This window comes from Dendrobates tinctorius, unplaced genomic scaffold (genome assembly GCF_039654945.1).
Source record: "Dendrobates tinctorius isolate UK_male_01 unplaced genomic scaffold, ASM3965494v1 ptg000377l, whole genome shotgun sequence".
Lineage (NCBI taxonomy): Eukaryota > Metazoa > Chordata > Amphibia > Anura > Dendrobatidae > Dendrobates > Dendrobates tinctorius.
The window spans coordinates 7,450,511-7,467,755 of NW_027362043.1; the positions used below are offsets into that span (position 1 = coordinate 7,450,511).

Below are 17,245 nucleotides of genomic sequence, written 5' to 3' on the forward strand. Positions count from 1 at the left end.
GAATTGTGTCCTGGCTGGTCGTCGTGGTGCACAGTCAGTATGTGTTGCCCTATGACCTATGAATTGTGTCCTGCCTGGTGGTCGTGGTGCAAAGTCAGTATGTGCTGCCCTGTCACCCATGAATTGTGTCCTGCCTGGTGTTTTGTGGTGCACACTCAGTATGTGCTGCCCTGTGACCCATGAATTGTGTCCTGGCTGGTGGTCGTGGTGCACAGTCAGTATGTGTTGCCCTGTGACCTATGAATTGTGTCCTGCTTGGTGGTTGTGGTGCACACTCAGTATGTGCTGCCCTGTGACCCATGAATTGTGTCCTGCCTGGTGGTCGTGGTGCACAGTCAGTATGTGTTGCCCTATGACCTATGAATTGTGTCCTGCTTGGTGGTTGTGGTGCACACTCAGTATGTGCTGCCCTGTGACCCATGAATTGTGTCCTGCCTGGTGGTTGTGGTGCACACTCAGTATGTGCTGCCCTGTGACCCATGAATTGTGTCCTGCCTGGTGTTTGTGGTGCGCACACAGTATGTGCTGCCCTGTGACCCATGAATTGTGTCCTGACTGGTGGTCGTGGTGCACAGTCAGTATGTGCTGCCCCGTGACCCATGAATTGTGTTCTGGCTGGTGGTCGTGGTGCACAGTCAGTATGTGTTGCCCTGTGACCCATGAATTGTGTTCTGGCTGGTGGTCGTGGTGCACAGTCAGTATGTGTTGCCCTGTGACCCATGAATTGTGTCCTGGCTGGTGGTCGTGGTGCACAGTCAGTATGTGCTGCCCTGTGACCCATGAATTGTGTCCTGGCTGGTGGTCGTGGTGCATAGTCAGTATGTGCTGCCCTGTGACCCATGAATTGTGTCCTGGCTGGTGGTCGTGGTGCACAGTCAGTATGTGTTGCCCTGTGACTTATGAATTGTGTCCTGGCTGGTCGTCGTGGTGCACAGTCAGTATGTGTTGCCCTATGACCTATGAATTGTGTCCTGCCTGGTGTTTGTGGTGCGCACACAGTATGTGCTGCCCTGTGACCCATGAATTGTGTCCTGACTGGTGGTCGTGGTGCACAGTCAGTATGTGCTGCCCCGTGACCCATGAATTGTGTTCTGGCTGGTGGTCGTGGTGCACAGTCAGTATGTGTTGCCCTGTGACCCATGAATTGTGTTCTGGCTGGTGGTCGTGGTGCACAGTCAGTATGTGTTGCCCTGTGACCCATGAATTGTGTCCTGGCTGGTGGTCGTGGTGCACAGTCAATATGTGTTGCCCTGTGACCCATGAATTGTGTTCTGGCTGGTGGTCGTGGTGCACAGTCAGTATGTGTTGCCCTGTGACCCATGAATTGTGTCCTGCCTGGTGTTTGTGGTGCGCACACAGTATGTGCTGCCCTGTGACCCATGAATTGTGTCCTGACTGGTGGCCGTGGTGCACAGTCAGTATGTGCTGCCCCGTGACCCATGAATTGTGTTCTGGCTGGTGGTCGTGGTGCACAGTCAGTATGTGTTGCCCTGTGACCCATGAATTGTGTCCTGGCTGGTGGTCGTGGTACACAGTCAGTATGTGTTGCCCTGTGACCTATGAATTGTGTCCTGGCTGGTCATCGTGGTGCACAGTCAGTATGTGTTGCCCTATGACCTATGAATTGTGTCCTGCCTGGTGGTCGTGGTGCAAAGTCAGTATGTGCTGCCCTGTGACCCATGAATTGTGTCCTGCCTGGTGTTTTGTGGTGCACACTCAGTATGTGCTGCCCTGTGACCCATGAATTGTGTCCTGGCTGGTGGTCGTGGTGCACAGTCAGTATGTGTTGCCCTGTGACCTATGAATTGTGTCCTGCCTGGTGGTCGTGGTGCACAGTCAGTATGTGTTGCCCTATGACCTATGAATTGTGTCCTGCCTGGTGGTTGTGGTGCACACTCAGTATGTGCTGCCCTGTGACCCATGAATTGTGTCCTGCCTGGTGTTTGTGGTGCACACTCAGTATGTGCTGCCCTGTGACCCATGAATTGTGTCCTGCCTGGTGTTTGTGGTGCGCACACAGTATGTGCTGCCCTGTGACCCATGAATTGTGTTCTGGCTGGTGGTCGTGGTGCACAGTCAGTATGTGTTGCCCTGTGACCCATGAATTGTGTTCTGGCTGGTGGTCGTGGTGCACAGTCAGTATGTGTTGCCCTGTGACCCATGAATTGTCCTGCCTCGTGTTTGTGGTGCACAGTCAGTATGTGCTGCCCCGTGACCCATGAATTGTGTTCTGGCTGGTGGTCGTGGTGCACAGTCAGTATGTGTTGCCCTGTGACCCATGAATTGTGTTCTGGCTGGTGGTCGTGGTGCACAGTCAGTATGTGTTGCCCTGTGACCCATGAATTGTGTCCTGGCTGGTGGTCGTGGTGCACAGTCAGTATGTGCTGCCCTGTGACTTATGAATTGTGTCCTGGCTGGTCGTCGTGGTGCACAGTCAGTATGTGTTGCCCTATGACCTATGAATTGTGTCCTGCCTGGTGTTTGTGGTGCACAGTCAGTATGTGTTGCCCTGTGACCCATGAATTGTGTTCTGGATGGTGGTCGTGGTGCACAGTCAGTATGTGTTGCCCTGTGACCCATGAATTGTGTCCTGGCTGGTGGTCGTGGTGCACAGTCAGTATGTGTTGCCCTGTGACCCATGAATTGTGTTCTGGCTGGTGGTCGTGGTGCACAGTCAGTATGTGTTGCCCTGTGACCCATGAATTGTGTCCTGCCTGGTGTTTGTGGTGCGCACACAGTATGTGCTGCCCTGTGACCCATGAATTGTGTCCTGACTGGTGGCCGTGGTGCACAGTCAGTATGTGCTGCCCCGTGACCCATGAATTGTGTTCTGGCTGGTGGTCGTGGTGCACAGTCAGTATGTGTTGCCCTGTGACCCATGAATTGTGTTCTGGCTGGTGGTCGTGGTGCACAGTCAGTATGTGTTGCCCTGTGACCCATGAATTGTGTCCTGGCTGGTGGTCGTGGTGCACAGTCAGTATGTGCTGCCCTGTGACCCATGAATTGTGTCCTGGCTGGTGGTCGTGGTGCACAGTCAGTATGTGCTGCCCTGTGACCCATGAATTGTGTTCTGGCTGGTGGTCGTGGTGCACAGTCAGTATGTGTTGCCCTGTGACCCATGAATTGTGTTCTGGCTGGTGGTCGTGGTGCACAGTCAGTATGTGTTGCCCTGTGACCCATGAATTGTGTTCTGGCTGGTGGTCGTGGTGCACAGTCAGTATGTGCTGCCCTGTGACCCATGAATTGTGTCCTGGCTGGTGGTCGTGGTGCACAGTCAGTATGTGCTGCCCTGTGACCCATGAATTGTGTTCTGGCTGGTGGTCGTGGTGCACAGTCAGTATGTGTTGCCCTGTGACCCATGAATTGTGTTCTGGCTGGTGGTCGTGGTGCACAGTCAGTATGTGTTGCCCTGTGACCCATGAATTGTGTTCTGGCTGGTGGTCGTGGTGCACAGTCAGTATGTGTTGCCCTGTGACCCATGAATTGTCCTGCCTGGTGTTTGTGGTGCACAGTCAGTATGTGCTGCCCTGTGACCCATGAATTGTGTCCTGGCTGGTGGTCGTGGTGCACAGTCAGTATGTGCTGCCCTGTGACCCATGAATTGTGTCCTGGCTGGTGGTCGTGGTGCACAGTCAGTATGTGTTGCCCTGTGACCCATGAATTGTGTCCTGGCTGGTGGTCGTGGTGCACAGTCAGTATGTGCTGCCCTGTGACCCATGAATTGTGTCCTGGCTGGTGGTCGTGGTGCACAGTCAGTATGTGCTGCCCTGTGACCCATGAATTGTGTTCTGGCTGGTGGTCGTGGTGCACAGTCAGTATGTGTTGCCCTGTGACCCATGAATTGTGTTCTGGCTGGTGGTCGTGGTGCACAGTCAGTATGTGTTGCCCTGTGACCCATGAATTGTGTTCTGGCTGGTGGTCGTGGTGCACAGTCAGTATGTGTTGCCCTGTGACTCATGAATTGTCCTGCCTGGTGTTTGTGGTGCACAGTCAGTATGTGCTGCCCTGTGACCCATGAATTGTGTCCTGGCTGGTGGTCGTGGTGCACAGTCAGTATGTGCTGCCCTGTGACCCATGAATTGTGTCCTGGCTGGTGGTCGTGGTGCACAGTCAGTATGTGCTGCCCTGTGGTGCACTCAGTATGTGCTGCCCTGTGACCCATGAATTGTGTGCTGCCTTGCGACCTATGAATTGTGTCCTGACTGAGGGTCGTGGTGCATAACTCGGTATGTGCTGCACACCATGGAGCTTGTGACTGGGGGAGGGAAGTGGATGGCTGAGGACGGCTATGCACAGCATGACCACAGAAGAAGCTTTATGCATGTCTGCCATCACAAGACAGATTCTGGAGTGAAGCTGAGCGGCACTTTTTTGCCACTGCTCTCGTCACAGAGGTGTTTGGTGTAGGAGTTCTTGCTGCTCTGGATGGCCTCCTCATGTCACATTCACATCAAATCTTAACATCCATGCAACTTTGCATCCGGAGTGAGAAAAATGTTTGTAACATCCAGTTCATGTAGAAACCAGGACTGCGAAGAATAGGAGAATGTGACACATCGGTACCAAAAGCCGAAGCCATTGCAGGGACTCAGCGATGCCGCACTGTCATCCCATGTAGGGAAACCATGAAAACAAGGACGTTTCACTGTGTGACGGCCGTGACGTGATTGTTGACACAAGATTGGCAATGGCTGACATAACTGCTCATGTGACTGAGGATATGATCGGCACCGCACATGATGATGTAGAAGTGACTCCCGCACCTTCTGCTCCAAGACCAGCAGACACATGACATAGTTACTCAAGAGTTGTAACCACGTCCTATTAAGACTAGTTCAGATTTCATTCTACAGTTTGATGATTTAACTGCTGTTCTATCATTTTTAAAACCTTGAGAAAGGACATGTCAGGTGGTGAATTCACCCATCAAAATTTAGAAATTGACTCCTCCAAAACAAAATATCAACAGCCGTGTGACATAATGATGCCTCGCACATCTCCAGGATCCCATCCCACTATGTCGACGGTGTGTCTATTAGCAAATTCCTCCAACTAGAAATGTAGCATTGCTTTTTCGTTCACTACGTCTTTGCTCGTTTGCAGGAATTGCAGGACCCTAGGTATCCATGGTTACGACCACTAGCAGCTAGCTGTCACTTTCAGTGGACGTAACCATGGATATCTAAGGTCCTGCAATGGCTGTACATGAGGAAAGTGACAGCGAATCAGAAAAGCGAATACATTTCTAGTTCGAGGAATTTGCTAATTTTATTACACTGTCTACATATTGGGATAGGATCCTGGAGATGGGAATACCCCTTACAATTGTAAACTCGCACAAGCCCAACATTCTTTTTTTTTTTTTGTTCAAAACTTTAGAAATCCCTAAAAAACTAACTAATGAAGGTAAAAATTCAAAACTTCTAATTTTTATTTAAAATAGCACTTCAAAAACACCAAAGAAAATAAATATCCTAAGATGTAAGATAAAAAAAAAATCAGATTAGGAACACTTGAAATGGAATGACCCTTTATTGTTTTCTGTCTTTCTCGCTTTCTTTTCTCTTTTGCATTCTCCTTCTCGCTTTCTTTTCTCTTTTGCATTCTGCCCTCTTCGCCTTCCTGGCTGCTATTTTCCGTTTTTTTCTCATGCTCATTTCTTGCCTTTTTTTTTTTTTTTTTTTAACTTTTTCTCTCACTTTGTAGCTTGCTTCTGTCTCGCTTGCCTGCCCTCTTTTCGCGTCTCCCGTATCGCTCTCGTTAGTTCTTCTTCCTGACGTGGCTTTTGATCCGTGTCTTGGGCTCTGCTGCAGGATGCTCGGCTCCAGATAATTGGATCTGTCGCTTAGATGCCGACTTGACACTGAGCTCGGCTTGGAGGTATCAAGGAATCCACCTGCGTCTGAGCCCCCCACATGAAAACCGTTGCAGTACTAGGCAGTGTGGAGACATCGAACCCCTGCCTCATCTTTTATTTATGTGATGTGAAGCGTCTCGCACTGGGGCTACTAGTGCGGTGCTCTCTGGTGTGTGAACACAGAGGTTTCTTTGTACCGGAAAACACATCCAGTCTGCACTGGGAAGCTAAGGTAATGGTGGCAGTTGTGACAGAAGTGTACATGATGGTGGCTGCTGAATCGGCTACATAACAAGCGAAAAAGGAATTTTTCTGAAAAATAGAAAGCTTTGAAGAGAGTGCGCATAATGACCGCTGCTGGAAATTGGGGTCCTCTCTGCTCCAAAACCGTCAGGATGGTAACCAGTCACATGACACACAAGTGTGGGGTCCTTAAAAGGGGGCAATCGCACCTACTGTAGCTTACATGTTGATGATTCACCCATTTCTTCCCTCTCTCTGCAGAGTTACCGCGACTTGGCGCTCGTCAGCCGCGATGGCATGAACATCGTACTCAACAAAATCAACCAGCTGCTAATGGAGAAGTATCTGAAGCTTCAGGACACGTGTCGGACGCAGGTAGGGGGTGCCATCTACGCAGAGGCGGGGCTTCCTCCAGGTGATGGCAATATTCTGCATGATGCCAGAATATACTTGGAAATTATAGGCCAGTAAGTTTAACCTCAACTGCGGGTAAAATCCTGGAGGGTTTTCTAAGAGATACTATACTGGAGTATCTGGAGAAGAATAACCTTATGACCCAATATCAACATGGGTTTACAAAGGACCATTCCTGTCAGACTAATCTGATAAGCTTTTATGAAGAGGTAAGTTCCGGACTGGACCAAGGAAATGCAGTGGCTGTGGTGTACATGGAGTTTTCAAAAGCTTTTGATACGGTGCCACACAAAAGGTTGATACATAAAATGAGAACAATGGGGATAGGGGAAAATATGTGTAAGTGGGTTAAGAGCTGGCTCAGGGATAGGAAACAAAGGGTGGTTATTAATGGAGAACACTCGGACTGGGTCAAGGTTAGCACAGGAGTCAGTATTGGGCCCGCTTCTTTTTAACATATTTATTAATGACCTTGTAGGGGGCATAGAGTAGAATTTCAATATTTGCAGATGACACTAAACTCTGCAGGGTAATCAATACAGAGGAGGACAATTTTATATTACAGGAGGATTTATGTAAACTAGAAGCTTGGGCTGATAAATGGCAAATGAGCTTTAATGGGGATAAATGTAAGGTCATGCACTTATGCACTTGGGTAGAACGAACAAGATGTATAATTATGTGCTTAATTGTAAAACACTGGGCAAAACTGTCACTGAAAAAGACCTGGGTGTATGGGTGGACGACAAACTCACATTTAGTGGCCAGTGTCAGGCAGCTGCTGCAAAGGCAAATAAAATAATGGGATGCATTAAAAGAGGCATAGATGCTCATGAGGAGAACATAATTTTACCTCTACATAAGTCACTAGTGCGACCACACTTAGAATACTGCGTACAGTTCTGATCTCCGGTGTATAAGAAAGATATAGCTGAACTGGAGCTGGTGCAGTGAAGAGCAACCAAGGTTATTAGGGAACTAGGGGGTCTGCAATACCAAGACAGGTTATTACACTTGGGGTTATTTAGTTTGGAAAATCGAAGGCTTAGGCTATGTGCACACACTGCAGATTCACCTGCGAGTTTTTTCCCACGGAACCGCAGGTAAAGTGACCTGCGGTTTTGCTGCGGTTTGGCCTGCGGTTTTGCCCTGCGGTTTCACACCTCTACTATGTTAAACAATTGACATGCTGCGGGAAAAAAAACGCAGCGTGAGCACTGCGGTTTTGAAAACCCATAGGGTTACATGGTACTGTACCATGTCTGCGGAATTGCAGGGCCAAAACCGCAGCGGAACCGCAGCAAAAACCGCAGCGTGTGCACATAGCCTTAGGGGTGATCTTATTACAATGTATAAATATATGCAGGGACAGTACAAAGACCTTTCTAATGATCTTTTTACTCTTAGACCTGTGACGGGGACAAGGGGGCATCCTCTACGTCTGGAGGAAAGAAGGTTTAAGCATACTCACAGACGCGGATTCTTTACTGTAAGAGCAGTGAGACTATGGAACTCTCTGCCATATGATGTTGTAATGAGTGATTCCCTACTAAAATTTAAGAAGGGACTGGATGCCTTTCTTGAAAAGTATAATATTACAGGGTATATACACTAGTTTCCTTAATATTGCGTTGATCCAGGGAGCTAGTCTGATTGCCGTATGTGGAGTCGGGAAGGAATTTTTTTCCCCAATGTGAAGCTTACTGTTTGCCATATGGGTTTTTTTTGCCTTCCTCTGGATCAACATGTTAGGGCAAGTTAGGATAGGATATGGGTTGAACTAGATGGACTTAAAGTCTCCCTTCAACCTTAATAACTATGTTACTATATTGGCACAGTGTCGTACTTGCCTCAGTGAGCACATTATCAACATCTCCTTTCAGCTGGTGTGGTTGGTGCGAGAGCTGGTGAAGAGCGGCGTCCTGGGAGCCGATGGGGTCTGCATGACATTCATGAAGCAGATTGCAGGTGGGTTCCATATCCGGGCACGTTGGGGTGCACAAGTGTATCCTGTGGCAGGAAGGTAATGGATGATGCAGGATGGGATGTCTGTAACTGCAGGAAAATAACTTGTCTTCTTTCACCCGTCACTGTGTGTCCACCCCAGGGGGCGATATATCTGCTAAAAATATCTGGCTTGCGGAGAACGTTCTGGATATTCTGATGGATCAGAGGTCAGTGGACCCCAGGGTCGCGTTATATAGTGTCACTAGAAAATGCCTTGACTTTAACGATCATGGGGGTCTGATTGCTGATGATAGCAAGTAAGCCCCTGTCAAATAACAGCATTACAGTAAACAAAGGTGGAACCCCAACTCTGACATTGTGTCACGCAGTGTATCATCCTGACTTGCCCCGTCTCTTACCCCTTATTGCCCTGAAGTGCCCAGAGGGGGATGTTGTCTCTGGTGTCTGCAGAAGTCCATCTTCAGCTGGATTAGCAAGAAGTGCTGAGCGTGACTCCAGAAAAAGATCTACTGTTCGTGTAGTAGAGGCAGTATAAGTGCCTGTACACACCTTTTTTTTTTATCACATTGGTCATGTCCAATTCCAACCTACCACTAGACTGACACCCACTGGTGGCTTTACATTACCTATAGGGGGTTGTTGCCCACTTTCCACAGATCCTGTTGGTGACATTCGCTCTCTGCCTGGTTGGTGATTGCCCCTTTCCTTCACCCTCGGGAAGCGCTGTGCTCATCGTCTGTGACCGCAGAGACTAATTTCAGTGTTAGCTCAGAATATCCGGCTATTTTCAGGCTTCTATGAAAGAAATGTAAAATGTCTGACTTATAAATAGGACGTGAGCTGTCGGCCGTGAATCCTGCGCTAATTGCTCTTTGATAAAGCCAGAAATTCCTCAAATTTTTTATTCTCTTGCTCGCTCCTGCTTTCTGCGGCAGCCATTAGACGCATGTGTAAGCTGTGAGAGCGACCATACATTATATGTATAAGTGCCAGCAAGGTTTCTGTAGAAAACCTCTTTTACCCTGCAAGAAGCTCATCGGTGCAAGACGAAGAGTCGGAGGAGTCGTGGACCAAATGGTAGATGTAAAGTGGCAGCAGAAAAACACACTTTGATGTATATTTGCTTCCAAGTCTTTTATAGAAAGTGCCTGTTTCATGCTCTGTAAGGCTCATCAGTGCCAGACAAGATAAAAATGAAGAGTCTGAGGCGAACTGAACCAAATGGTAGATATAGAGCGTCAGCAAAGTCAGATACCCTTACATTTTTATGTACCAGTGAGTCCTCTTTAGGTCTGTTTCACTCTATTTGGAGCTCATCTGTGCAGGACGAGACATCAAAATGTAAAGTTAGAGGTGGATTTAGACAAAATAGTTGATTTAGCTCGGATACAGGGGAGTGAAGATAAACATACTTGCATGTATGTAAGCCATCAAGTCTCCTATGGAATGTCTGTTTTCCAATTATTATTTTTTTTAAAGCTCTTTAGTGCATAACAAGACCTCAATCTGTAGATTTGGAGGAAATGTGAGCAAAACAGTAGGTAAAGCATAGCTGGGGGAGAGTGGAGACATTTCCATATATATGTGGCTGTGAGCCCACTATAGAGAGCATCTGTTTCACTCTCTTTCCAGCTCATCAGTTGAGGATCAGGCATCAATCCATTGAGTTAGAGAGGACTTAAACCAAACAATAAATGTGGAGCGGCTGCAAGAGAGCCGAGATGGAAGTACTTGTATATGTGCTGGTGAGGCTTTTTAGAAACAGTCTTTAACTCCACAGGGAGAGCAGACTTTAGCCCCATTGCCCTGCTGTGTCGCCCTTGTACTAACATGGCTTATTACATTCACATGGATTCTGTTGCCCATCTGTACCAACCTTATACTCAGCTACTTTCTTGTATTTCAGAGAGTGGGTGATGAAGAGCAGCCTTCTCATTGCCATGTCTGTGTACACCTACCTGCGGCTGATCGTTGACCACCATGGGACCCCCCAGCTCCTGGCACTGCGGCAGAAGGAGGTGGACTTCTGCACCATGCTGCTGAGAGAACGGGTAACATGTCCCACCCTGCCCCTGATGAGTGAAACCCTAGAGGTCCACCTCCCCAGAGGACTCTGTACGGAAACGGCCAATCATCTGTTACATTACAGCTCCTGTTGGAGTGGTCACCTAGCTAACCCAGTCACACAAAATTCTGGAAGCCTCCTGCTGTGCTTCTGCCCTCCCACTCTGTGTCACGCTCTGGCGCTCTGGTCTGTCATGGCAGTTTTGTGTGCTCCTCGCTCGCTCACCTTTTTCTCTCCTTTCCTACGCAGTTTATGGACTGCTTCATGATTGGCCGGGACCTGGTGCGGCTGCTGCAGAACGTTGCGCGCCTTCCAGAGTTTGATTCGCTATGGAAGGACATGCTGCACAACCCTCAGGCGCTGAACCCCCAGTTCACAGGTACGTGTTCCCACAGTAATGGGTACAGAGTCACGGCCAGGTGTACCTCGCCTGGGTGCTGCTGATCTACTGCTGTGGAGATGGTGGTGGGCAGATGATTGCGCCCTCCCATACTTCAGGCAGGGCCTATTTGGCTCCTGTCCTTCTCCACATCTGTTTATATCAGCGCTTTCCTGTGCTGGCTCCTCGGCTCATTGATCCAGCTGGAGCTGTGGGGTAATGAGAACTATCAGCCCCAGCAGATCATTCCCCACTGGTGAGAGTTGCAGCACTGCAACTGGGAGAGCCTGGTGATAATCGTTATTGCTGCCATCACACAGCACTCCCAGTATCCTGAGAGGGTAATCTGCTGCTGCCGTGAGTGGCATCAAGGGGATGAGCGTCACCTGGTGGAGGTCTGCCGCTTCTCATCACCTTCTCTTTTTCTCTATTCTCCAGGAATCCTGCAGCTTCTTCAGTCTCGCACGTCTCGGAAGTTCCTGGCTTGTCGCTTGACCCCCGACATGGAGACCAAGCTGCTGTTCATGACTTCCAGGGTATGACTACTTCCATCAGCCCGCTGCGGTCACCTCCAGAGCTGCAATCACTAGTGTTACAATATATCTTATAGCCAGTCACCTCCAGAGCTGCACTTACTAGTCTTGCGTCATGTCCTGTGCTCCAGTAATCTCCAGAGCTGCAATCAATAGTGTTACAATATCTTATATTCTGGCATCACTAGTGTTACATCATGTCCTGTGCTCTAGTCTCCTCTAGTACTGCCATCACTAGTTACTCATCGTGTGCAGTACTCCAGTCACCTCCAGAGCTGCAGCCACTAGTATTACATCATGTCCTGTTCTCTAGTCTCCTCTATAGCTGCAATCACTATTCATTAGGTTACAGTGTTTGCACACTTTGCTTTGTGCTGCAGATTACTTGCATTGCACCTCATGCCCTGGCTGCAGCTCTGATTGTGAGTTGATCAGAGTAGATGAGCGCTGCTCCGAGAAGGTACAGCATAGTCTCCTGAGCTTTGGGTCAGTGACCCTCACTCTGGCAATCGCTGGGATGGAACCTGAGAGTCTTGGATGTAGAGTGTACACCTCCACGCACACAGCAAGGGGCAGTGCGTGGAATGTGAAGTTTCCACTAGGATCCCCCTGACCTTTGTGCCTCAGGTGGTGGGCTGCCATGTGAACTCCACAGTGCCTGTGTTAGGCGTCAGGTTTCTGCGTCTGCTCTGCAGGAATCCAGACCCTTACATTCTGCGGTCTCTTGCTGCTTATCTACTGCAGAGGAGATTGCCTTGCAGCTAGTGTTGAGCATTCCGATACTGCAAATATCGGGTATCGGCCGATATTCGCTGTATCGGAATTCCGATACCGAGTACCGATATTTTTTCAATATCGGATACCGGAATCGGAAGTCCCCATAATGCAATGAGCCACTGTTGTGGCTGTGATTGGCTGCTGAAATGATGTCATCATGATGCGCGGTCTGTGCCGACAGCCGGGGGTCTGTACGGGCCTGTCGGGGGCTTGTGCCGGCTGCCGGGGGTCTGTACGGGCCTGCCGGGGGTCTGTACGGGCCTGCCGGGGGTCTGTACGGGCCTGCCGGGGGTCTGTACGGGCCTGCCGGGGGTCTGTACGGGCCTGCCGGGGGTCTGTACGGGCCTGCCGGGGGTCTGTACGGGCCTGCCCGGGGGCTTGTGCCGGCTGCCGGGGGCCTGTACGGGCCTGCCGGGTGCCTGTGCCGCCTGCCGGGGGTCTGTACGGGCCTGCCGGGGGTCTGTACGGGCCTGCCGGGGGCTTGTGTCGGCTGCCGGGGGTCTGTGCGGGCCTGCTGGGGGTCTTGTGTGTGTGCAGGCATCGTCCGATGGGACTACAAGTCCCATCGGGCGATGCCTGCTACAATGACAGTGATTGACACATTAGCCAATGATGGGACAGTAGTGGTCCCATCATCCGGCTTAAAAATATATATATTTATCGGACGATGCCTGCACACACACAAGACCCCCAGCAGGCCCGCACAGACCCCCGGCAGCCGACACAAGCCCCCGGCAGGCCCGTACAGACCCCCATCATCCGGCTTAAAAATATATATATATATATATACACAGTATATGTGTGTAGTCCCATCATCCGGCTTAAAAAAAAAAATATATATATATATATATATATATATATATATATATATATATATATATATATATATATATATATATATATATATATATATATATATATACACATATACTACATAATACAACATTCATACATACTACATAATACAACATTCATACATACATACTACATAATGCAACATTCATACATACTACATATATACAACATTCATGCATACATACTATATATATATATATATATATATATATATATATATATACAACATTCATACATACTACATATATACAACATTCATACAACATACATACTTCATATATACTACATTACTACATACATACTACATTCATACAACATACATACATGCTACATATATACTACATTCATACGACATACATACTGCATATATACTACATTCATACGACATACATACTGCATATATACTACATTCATACAAACATACATACATACATACTACATACATACTACATACATACTACATACATACTACATACATACTACATTCATACAACATTCATACATACATACTACATAATACAACATTCATACATACTACATATATACAACATTCATGCATACAACATTCATACATACATACATATACAACATTCATACATACTACATATATACAACATTCATACAACATACATACTTCATATATACTACATTCATACATACTACATACATACTACATTCATACACACTACATTCATACATACTACATACTACATATATACTACATTCATACATACTACATATATACTACATTCATACATACTACATACATACAACACGCTACAGACATACGTACTACATATATACTAAAATACATTCGTACAGTACATTCATACAATACATTCATACAGACATACAGTACATATAACACAGAATACATACTCACCAATACTTGTCACTTTGATCCCCGAAGCCAGTGTCATCTGTGGAAAAATATGAAAATAACAAACAAACAATATACTCCCTGATCCGCAGAAATCAACGCGTGTCTCACGCCGATCTCCCGTGGAGAACAGCAGCATCAGCTGATGCGACCGCTCTCTACGGGGCTCCAGGAACCCAATGACTGGAGGTAGGTATCCTTCCGCACTGTATTCCTCCGCCACTGTAAAAAAAATAGTCCCTGGTCTCACTTTATGGCAAAAGCTGAGTGGGAACTTTCTCACACAGCAATGCCAAAAGTGAGACTAGGGACTATTTTTTTGTAGTATGTCTGTAGGATGTTGTATGTATGTATGTTGTATGTATGTATGTTGTATGAATGTAGTATATATGTATGTAGTATTTATGTTGTATGAATGTCGTATTTATGTAGTATGTATGTAGTATGAATGTAGTATGTATGTAGCATGAATTTTGTATATATGTAGTATGTATGAATGTAGTATGTATGTAGTATGTATGTAGTATGTATGTAGCATGAATTTTGTATATATGTAGTATGTATGAATGTAGTATGTATGTTGTATGAATGTAGTATATATGTAGTATGTATGTACAGTATGTTGTATGAATTTTGTATATATGTAGTATGTATGTTGTATGAATTTTGTATATATGTAGTATGTATGTATGCTGTATGAATGTAGTATATATGTAGTATGTATGTATGTTGTATGAATGTAGTATATATGAAGTATGTTGTATGAATGTTGTATATATGTAGTATGTATGTTTGTTTTTTTTACATTCAACACATTAGCCGGATGATGGGACTATTACTGTCCCATCATTGGCTAATGTGTCAATCACTGTCATTGTAGCAGACATCGCCCGATGGGACTCCACTCCCAGAGCCCATGGAGGTGTCTCGTGCCGTTCTCGAGGCGCGTCCAGAACAAAACTCCATTTGTGGTTACCATTGTCAACACGCTGTTTCTCAGGACAACAGTGCCCCACAATGGCCAAACTCTGTGCCGCCGGGCAAGACCTTTGTCCCTCCCCGCCTTCGGCCGAGGGTTCTCGTGTGGGCACACGCCTCCAGGAGGGGTGGTCACTGTGGCAACATGCAGACTACAAAACTCCTGGCGGGGTCGCATCGGTGGCCGCACAGGGCTCGGGATGTTAAAAAGTATATTCAGGCCTGCGCCTTTTGTGCTCGGAATAGCTTCCTTAAACAGAGTAGAGACGCCAGCCGACACACTGCAGTGTTCCACTTTAGCTTCTGCTCCTGGCGATTTTGCCGCTCCCGTTGTCTCCCACGCGTCCCTTCTCAAACCTGGCAACCTTGATGCCTCTGATGCCTTCCACGTGTCCCGGTTTTCCTTGTCACCTACCGGGACATCAGCTTGCCTTCGGACGGGTCTGAGGCCTATGCCCCTGATGGGCACAAGGTGGTGTATTGGAAGGCTCAGGGAGGTGGGGGCCCTAGGAGGGGGGGTATTGTCAGGCGTCAGGTTTCTGCGTCTGCTCTGCAGGAATCCAGACCCTTACATTCTGCGGTCTCTTGCTGCTTATCTACCGCAGAGGAGATTGCCTTGCAGCAAATCTCTCCAGGGGCTAAGTCCCTCTGTCCTCCTACTGAGCATGCTCATGAGACGATTTCCCATTGGAGATCGGGAGTCATGTGCTCAGGTCCTGCTCCAGATCTCATTGGTCCATCTCGGAGATCTGGAAGCTTCCAGAAGGTCCCGGCTGCTATAAAAAGCGCGCATGGCCATTCCGCCATGTGCTAGTATAGTCTCTAGTTACTACTGTGTGAATGATGATGAATGTATGATTCTGGTGACTGACTGACTCATTTGAAACCCCTTCCCTCTGATATTACGTATGTGGACAGGGACTAAGCTTAGAGTCAGTGCCAGCGCGACACTACTACATCTTCCACAGTTGCGTCCGACATTGCGCTTGTGTACTAGCTTTGTCGCCTAGCGGCAGTGTCCTACGCTGCAGTTGCAGCCCTCCTTGGCGTCCGCAGTTGCGACGTCACACGCACGGTAGGTCTAGACTGACGCAGTTCCGCTGTCTTTGGCTCTGCTCCTGTGACCAGATACCGTGTGTGCATTTACTCTGAGTACTGTGACTCCAACAGGCTCAGCCTTATTGTATTTGTCTTTGTTGGCACCTCTGTGACTTAACAGAGATTGCTCTGCGCACCTGGGTGACGTTTAACCCACGTGCGCATTTCCGCCATATTGCTTGCCTGCCACCACTTAGCAGCAGTCATATCATCTACTGCACGGTGGACCCCAAGCGGCGAACGCACTTTATTATTTTTATTTAGTGCGTTCCGCCGTTCCTAACAGCCTGTCTCATTAGTCTGTCCCCCGTGCTCTGCACCTTGGCTTACATCTCACTGTCTTCACCCCTTCCCCACAGGTCCGGTTCGGGCAGCAGAAGAGATACCAGGACTGGTTCCAGCGTCAATACCTCTCCACCCCAGACAGCCAGTCCCTGCGCTGTGATCTGATCCGCTACATCTGCGGCGTGGTGCACCCGTCCAACGAGGTGCTGAGCTCCGACATTCTGCCCCGTTGGGCCATCATCGGGTGGCTGCTGACCACCTGCACGGTGAGTGCGTATGGCATTGTGCATGCGGTACATGCGGGCCTTGTCCTGACCACTCTGCCTCTGTCTTACAGTCCAACGTGGCCGCCTCCAACGCCAAACTCGCCCTGTTCTACGACTGGCTCTTCTTCAGCCCTGAGAAAGACAGTATCATGAACATCGGTGAGTCCGAGGAGTGATGCCCTGCAGGCGCTGACATCCTTTTATTTACCTATGTACATCCGGGCACGCGACACTTTGCATGCAGAGACAGACAGGGTGCCAGCTGTCGAACCGCCCTGCCCTCCTCATTGGGCTCGTTTTCTCTCCGCAGAGCCGGCTATATTGGTGATGAACCACTCCATGAAGCCGCATCCTGCCATCACCGCCACGCTGCTGGATTTCATGTGCCGGGTAAGAGATAATGATCCTGCTTTGTGCTGAGGTCGGGGGATCGCTGATAAAGTGGCACCAGAGGGCACAGGACGGAAGCTCCATGAATTAGTCACTACGCCGCTCCTCTGACCACTGACATCTTTTTTTCAACCATAAATTTTTCATTAGAATAAAGATGTCGTGTCTCACAGGGTAATACCAATAAGATTAGTGATTTTGGTGTGCCGCCACGTGCAGTGCAGGTCCAGACTATCCTGTCTACGTTACAGGACCGC

The 17,245-nt window shown here is 48.2% G+C and overlaps 1 protein-coding gene across 3 annotated transcripts in view; it reads left to right on the forward strand.

Moving 5' to 3' along the window:
* Positions 1 to 17,245, forward strand: part of INTS3 (integrator complex subunit 3) — a 75,794-nt gene that overhangs the window by 15,255 nt on the left and 43,294 nt on the right. For all 3 annotated transcript variants that reach the window (XM_073563086.1, XM_073563085.1, XM_073563087.1), the window contains 9 exons: positions 6,362 to 6,475; positions 8,398 to 8,482; positions 8,622 to 8,688; positions 10,389 to 10,533; positions 10,797 to 10,926; positions 11,365 to 11,462; positions 16,407 to 16,598; positions 16,670 to 16,757; positions 16,909 to 16,988. In XM_073563086.1, coding sequence (XP_073419187.1) covers positions 6,362 to 6,475; positions 8,398 to 8,482; positions 8,622 to 8,688; positions 10,389 to 10,533; positions 10,797 to 10,926; positions 11,365 to 11,462; positions 16,407 to 16,598; positions 16,670 to 16,757; positions 16,909 to 16,988 — 999 coding nt within the window. The remainder of the gene's footprint in view (positions 1 to 6,361; positions 6,476 to 8,397; positions 8,483 to 8,621; positions 8,689 to 10,388; positions 10,534 to 10,796; positions 10,927 to 11,364; positions 11,463 to 16,406; positions 16,599 to 16,669; positions 16,758 to 16,908; positions 16,989 to 17,245) is intronic.